This window comes from Hevea brasiliensis, chromosome 16 (genome assembly GCF_030052815.1).
Source record: "Hevea brasiliensis isolate MT/VB/25A 57/8 chromosome 16, ASM3005281v1, whole genome shotgun sequence".
In the NCBI taxonomy this organism is placed as follows: domain Eukaryota; kingdom Viridiplantae; phylum Streptophyta; class Magnoliopsida; order Malpighiales; family Euphorbiaceae; genus Hevea; species Hevea brasiliensis.
Genome location: NC_079508.1, coordinates 67,342,123 through 67,349,154, shown reverse-complemented (window position 1 = coordinate 67,349,154; position 7,032 = coordinate 67,342,123). Strand labels below are relative to the sequence as shown.

General features: G+C 35.7%; 1 protein-coding gene across 1 annotated transcript; it reads right to left on the bottom strand.

Annotated features, from left to right (window-relative positions):
* Nucleotides 1-2,972: 2,972 nt before the first annotated feature.
* On the bottom strand, nucleotides 2,973-6,191 carry LOC110631846 (flavonoid 3'-monooxygenase CYP75B137). Its single transcript, XM_021779841.2, has 2 exons — nucleotides 5,129-6,191; nucleotides 2,973-3,825 (listed from the first exon to the last, which is right to left on the bottom strand). Exons 1-2 carry the CDS (start codon nucleotides 6,065-6,067, stop codon nucleotides 3,205-3,207), a joined length of 1,560 nt encoding a protein of 519 aa, XP_021635533.2. The 5' UTR covers nucleotides 6,068-6,191; the 3' UTR covers nucleotides 2,973-3,204.
* Between the last annotated feature and the right edge of the window lie 841 nt (nucleotides 6,192-7,032).

The following is a 7,032-nucleotide window of genomic DNA, read 5'->3' as shown; positions in this document are numbered from 1 at the left end:
TATAAGTGATGCATGGGCATGCTGAACATATAATAATATCGAAATTACTATTAAAATTAATATTTTACTCACAATCAGGCGGAGGAAGAAGGGACAATTATATTATAATTATTTAATACAATTGACTCAATACAATTCAAGAAAAGACCAATTGTGTCCTAAGTCGTGAAAATCCCCTATACCTAGGACCTACCCAACCCGCAAAATGGCTCAAAACACACTTCTATATTTACAATCCATATATCCACCAATCATATCACACCCATCAAATCAATCATCCATCACAAGATGTAATATTTCAATTTAATCCTTATAATTGACCATTTTTGCAAAAACTGCCCAAATAAGCTCTAAAAATTTTAAAACTTTGCCCCGCGATCCTTAGCAATATTACTAAGTTATTGCAAAAAGAATCATAATTTTCTAAGCTACCACGAATATTTTATGGATTTTTAATCCTATTTAAGCACTAGAAAATTACGAAAAAGCAAGGTTCGGGTTTACCTTTGCCAATTCCGACTTCGAAACGCGCGACGTCTGACAATGGGGGGCTAGCCAAAACCTCGGTCCAATTCGGAGACTTTTCCGGTAACGGGTCTGTCTGGCCGGAATTTCGCAGACCCGGTCAACTGTCGAATTTTCGCGAATCGAGGATGCCTACACGAAGCCCATAACACGGGGGTTAGTACATAAATTTTTTAGAATTTTCTATGCTCATTAAATGCTCGGAAAAACACTGCGAAGTTCCGTGGGACCCACCGAAAAACGGTGTCGAAAAAATTTGAAATTTATGTCGCCGCGAAGCTCTCGACGAGTGGAGCGTGCTAGTACCCTCGGTTTTCTCGTGGGATTCACGGTTTTCAAGAAATCTAGCCCAAAAGTCGAAATGGGCTAAAAACTTCCCGAGCAAAAATTGGACAAACCGCTCGATGGATTTCTGCGTTCTTGGTGTCTATGGAAAGCTCTCGCCGAGTAGATGATTTTAGACACAAGACCCGGTCCAATTGGTGGCCGGATCGGCGGGAAAAAAAACGCGCGCAGGAGGAGGAGTGAAAAATTTAGCTTGCCCGCTTGAGCGCTTGGCGCTGCAGGGGGGGCGAGCGGCCGGGCGCGGCGGTGGGGGTGGGGCAGGGGTGTGCGGCAGGAGGAGAGAGAAAACTGGAGGAAGAGAGAAGGGGAAAGGGACGCGCGCGGGAGGAAGAAAAAGGGAAGGGAGCCGGTCCGATTCGATCGGTCCGATCCGGTCCGGTTCGATTCGACCGGTTCGATTTGAAATACAAAATTTTGAATTTTTACTCTGCCTCAGGACCGAAAACGAGGTCTAAAAATTTCGAAAAAATTTCAGAAAACTCAGAAAAATACGTAGACTCCAAATATATTTTTATTTTTGCCACGTGGTCTTTAAATTAATTTTTAAAATTCATCAAAATTTATATTTTCGGAAAATCGAACCCGATTTTTAAAATCCGAAAAATCTCAAAAAAATTCCTAAAATTTAAATAAAATTAAAATACCAAAAATGCTCATAAATTTAAAATTTTTGGGGTGTTACAGTTTTAGTGATATATATTAATTTAATTTCAATTAAACAAAGATCATGATTTAATTATGGAATTAATATTGATTTGATTTGTATTATTGTGTTGATTAAGATGATCAAATAATTTTTTTGTATTAATACCTAATTAGAAAGTAATGGTGAATCACTATGAGTATTGTCAGCTTAATGGTAAAATAATATAATTTTTGCACATAAGAGGTTATATTTGAAGGACGGTATCTGACTCATTTTCTTTGGATTTTAATAAATAATAAATTTTCATTCAAGTATGAAGAAAATAACCTCTAATTTAATCTTCTGAAAGCAATGCTTACTAGGGATTAGGCTTGTGATAATAATATGTAATATAATATTATGTAATCTAAAGGCTTAATGTTAAAAAAAAATATATTTTTTCAAACTTTTATAATTATAAATTTTTTTGACAATTTTACTATATTTTAAAAGTGCTTTTAGTTTATAAATTTTTATTGATATTTTCATAAATAATATAGAATATAAGGGTATTTTAGACATAACTGATGTCTTCCTCTTTCCACATTTATATATGGAACAGATAGCAGTACTTTTCAATACAGCTCATTTGAATAAAATCACATGCATATATATGTCCACGCAGCCATAGATGGAAACTTTGCAAAAATTGGCAAATGTCTGGCCAAAATGAAACTTTACCATAACTTACATCCATATAATGGGAAATAATAATAGACCTTTGAAAGCAATTACGTAAAAAAGAAAAAAACACCCAGACATTGCATAGCTGTAATGACATTGGGCTTAAAACAGTGGCCACAATCAAGATCAGAAAGGCATCTAAATGATACGTGATTGGTGAACCACGTATCCGTGTGCCCATTTCCTGAAACAGGAATCACTTTCAGAGATAACAGTGGTCTCCATTTTTATTAAGCCTTGTACATTTTCTTTGGGCCCATCAACTGCTTCTAGTTTTTAGCTCCATAACTGGCACTTAAAAGGGCAGGGCTGTTAATTTTTATTTTCTTTCTTTCGATTTGTAGAATATACTGCAAAATAACAGTTTGTAAAAAATGCAAACCATAGGAGAATGATGAGTGAAACGGTGAGTTTCGGAAAATTATATTTTAAAATTTGTTTCCATCGTTACATAATTTTCAATGGCTTTAGAGCTAATCAACTATATACTATTATTATTGTGAAGTGTATTTAATTAATAAAATTAAAAAAAAAAAAATCAATAGGCCTTTATCAAACGATGTGATCATATCGATGTGGTATCTTTTAATAAAGGGGTGCACGCAATGCCTGAAAGAGATAGAATGGGATGATTTTTATGGAGAAGAGAACAACTTTAACGTTGCTGTTAAATTTGAGTTGTCATCTTAACTATGCAATTTTGTTCTGTTGTAATTATATAATTTATTGCAAATTTAAAAACCAATGGACATCTATTGAAATAAATTGAAGATACCAATTCAACCAAGTCTGATGGGATTTAACACTCAATATAAATACAGAAGCAGAGAATAATGCAAATTACATCATAAGCCTTCGAGAGATTTTTTTTTTTTTTTTGGCCTTTTTGAACAACAAAGTTTCATGTTTGGTTGGGACGGCTTATGATTTGACGTACAATTTATAAATATTTGTGCAATTAGGACCTATTCATAGAGTGCAGGATCAGATAACCTTGGTGTTGGAATGGCCAGCAGAGGATTCTTCAACTTCAAAACAATTCCAAACTTCTCTGAAAGATCCATATTTTTTCCTTCTGGCAATTTCCAATCAAAAGAGTGGAGAAGGGTAGCAAGTGAATACAAAAACATCCTCTCAGCCATTGCGATCCCGGCACAAATTCTGCGTCCAGACCCAAATGGGAAATAACTGAAGTCACTTCCACTGTAGTCCCATTGACTATCCAAAAACCTCTCAGGTCTAAACTCCAATGGATTTTCCCAAGCTGAAGGATCTCTATGGATCGCCCACACGTTAATGAAAACTCGAGCACCCTTAGGAATAGTGTAGCCTCCCACAATGCAGGTTTCACTTGGACAGTGAGGGACCAACAGAGGGAGTGCAGGGTGCAGCCGCAATGACTCTTTCATGATGGCACATAGATAAGGCAATTGGTCTATGTGAGACTCTTCTACTGTGTTGTTCTTTCCAAGTACTGCATCCAATTCTTGCTGAGCTTTTTTCATCACTTCTGGCTTGTTCATTATTTCTGCCATGGCAAACTCAATTGAGTTTGAGGATGTGTCTGTACCACCCACAATCATATCCTGCAAACAAAGCACACCAAATTACACACACACACACACACTATAAATGATAGTAATGAAAGCAATAAAGATATTACTACTCATTATAAACGTAAAACTATTAATATGACAGCAAAAATTTTCTACTGAAATAAAGTAGCAATATCATATTCATATCAATAGGATTTCTCATTTGTTGTGTTTTTCTCTGCAACGTTGGAAGGAATTTGGATTGGCTTTTGAATTTAACACTTATTTTAATTGTGGTCACAAAGCTTCAGATTCTCTTTATTTAATCACTCAATTATGATTGTGGAGATGAGAATGTTAAGGTGAATGAGTGGTCACACTAGACTAGATAAAATCCGTAATGAGAGTATTAGAAAAAAGGTAAGTGATGACAATTGAGTATAAGTTGAGAGAATGAAGATTGAAGTGGTTTGGTCATGTGAAGCGTAAATACATTAGGGTTAGAGGATTCGGAGGCTCCAGTTGGACAAGTAGAGCACATTAGGTTAGAGGATAGAAAGAAAAGAAGGGGTAGACCTAAATTGAGCGGAGGCTCCAGTTGGACAAGTAGAGCACATTAGGTATGATAGAAAGAAAAGAAGGGGTAGACCTAAATTGACTTGGAAAAAAATAGTACACATGACCTAGAAACATTACACATAATCGTTTAGAATGAAGAAAGAGAATCCTAGTTCTTGGAACAAAGGCTTAGTTGAGTTGAGTTGAGTTGATCACTCAATTATGATATGAGAAACCATTAAGAATTCAATTCGGGATTGTGAGTGATTTTAATCTACACCACATTTTCAATGTAATAGCACTGTTTTTTGTATCTGATGTTAAATTCTATACGCAAACAAGTTTTCTTGCAATGTGCAAAGGAACGTCATACTCATAGTTGGATTTTCTTGGAAACCTGTTTTTTCCAGGTTTTCTTTTGCTTCTTTCAAACTCTGGTCTTAAATTAGCAAACAGATGAAACGAACTTCCTAAGTGCCAACTTCAAGTGATGCAGAGCTAACCACGTATAACACTAATATCATCATGTTTATTGCCTAGTGCAAAAAATTCTTTTTCATACCACCAATATCAAGTTTCCCTCTTCCTTTCTACCCAAATGATAAGTTGATAACCTTGTCTTAGCCGGTATTAATCTTCTACATTGTATTCTTAATCAACTATTAAACCATGCAATTAATTCATAATTATACAGATAAGCCAGCTAAATTGTTCAATGCGTTCTGTTTTTTAAAGATTCAAATTCCTAATGATATTCTGTATCATCATACTCATAAAGAAGGGCAATTTTACATACCATGAGCAACGCTTTGAGGTGGGTCATGGTAAGCGGTGTCTTGGTATCTCCCTCGTCCTTCACCTGCAACAAGAACTGCAAGAAGTCTTTACAATCTTTGCCACTATCCCTGCCATCTCCGTCCATCTTCACCCTTTTATCAATCATCTTCTCAAATATGCCATCAAACTGCTTCGCCAACCTATCCATCTTCTTCAGCAGGCCTTGCAAATCAAACCGCCCCAAACCCGGAAAAAAATCCGAAACATTGGGCTTGCCCAATAACTCAGTCATGTCCGCAACCACTTCCCTAAACTCTGCTCCTAGGCCAGCCCTCTCCTTCCCTTGTACCGTGCCTCCCCACAACATATTGGTTATCACGTTTAGTATAGTTAAAAAGACTTGCTCTCCAAAGTTCACGGGTGACCCAGCCTTACTATAAAGGTAACTCACGGTTTGTCGGACCTCATGGCGGCGAAGGGTGTAAACGGAGTCCAAGGTAGTGTTGCTAAGCATTTTGAGAACACACACCTTTCGCAGCATCCTCCACTCTGGCCCATATGGAGTCCAAACGATATCGGAACCACCGTAAGCGGCAGATCGGGCCACATCCGGGACATCTCGATTAGCAAAGGTTATGTCCTGGTCTTTGAGAACTTCTCGGGCCAGAGATGGGGAGTTGACCACGATTCCAAGCTTGTATCCGAGGCGAAGCTTCAAGATTGGCCCGTAAGTACGGGCCAAGGATGCAAAGTATGAGTGAAGATCCGGGTCAAGCGAGGCGAGGTTGCCGATGAAAGGGAGGCCTGGAGGGCCTGGTGGCAGTGGCAAGCTCCCTTTCTTGGAGTTGACATACGCCCACGTATACCAAAGGACGGCAAAGATGGCGCAGAGGGTGAATAATATGGCTGCAGAAAAATCGGTGCCGAAATTTCCAAGAAAATTTGAGACGGTTGTCATGGGAGTGGTGTGGAGATAAAGAAGTTCAGCGCTGTTTTTCCAGGATAAAGACGAAGAAGTTCAGCGCTTTTTTTCCAGGATAAAGACGAAGAAGTTCAGCTTACCATATATAATGAGTAGCATTAATATAGAGGAGCAGGCTAGAAGCCGAAGATGCTATATCTATGAGTAACGACTTTAGAAAAAAAACAAATGTTTGTCATCATAGTCAATAATAATTTACTTTAATAGCCAATGATGAATATACGTGATAATGAAAAAAAAATATTTTATTTGTCTTTTAGTAATAAATAAAAAGAAAAATTAAAAAATTAAAATAAATAAGATAATTTAATAATATTTTATTTTAAAAAATAATTTCTTATATTAAAATTTGAAGTGATATTTAGAGAAATTTTTTTTAATAATATTGATTTTAGGATTCATATCCCACTTCACAAATCTAATCACTCATTATAATATAATTTAATAATATGATAGATTTAAAAAATGATATTATTATTATTATAGATAGTAACGACGAAAGGTAGATTATCACTGTGTTCACGAAATAAAGAAAGGTCTCTGAGGGTTTTCACTATTATTAGTGGAATTAATTATTGCAAGAAGCTTGCAGTGGTACAATGGATTCCTTTAAATAGCAATTTAAAAAAAAAAAAATCCCTTATAACTGTCCAGTTTCCCATTCGGGATTATACTATTTTTTTTAAAAAAAAGTCAAATTTGGTCAAATTTATCTAAAATTTCAATTAGAAGTGCATTAACAGGTGTTCGTGAGATATGCCTGTGAACCTCAACTAGTTTAATACCTTTTAATATCATATTAATATTTTATTTTCTATTTATTTTTTTATGCATGTAAAAATTGTATATAAAATATTTTTAAAAAAATTATTTTTGAACACTTTACAATATTCTTGATTTTACAAATGTAATATATATATATTATGTTTGATGTAGGATTA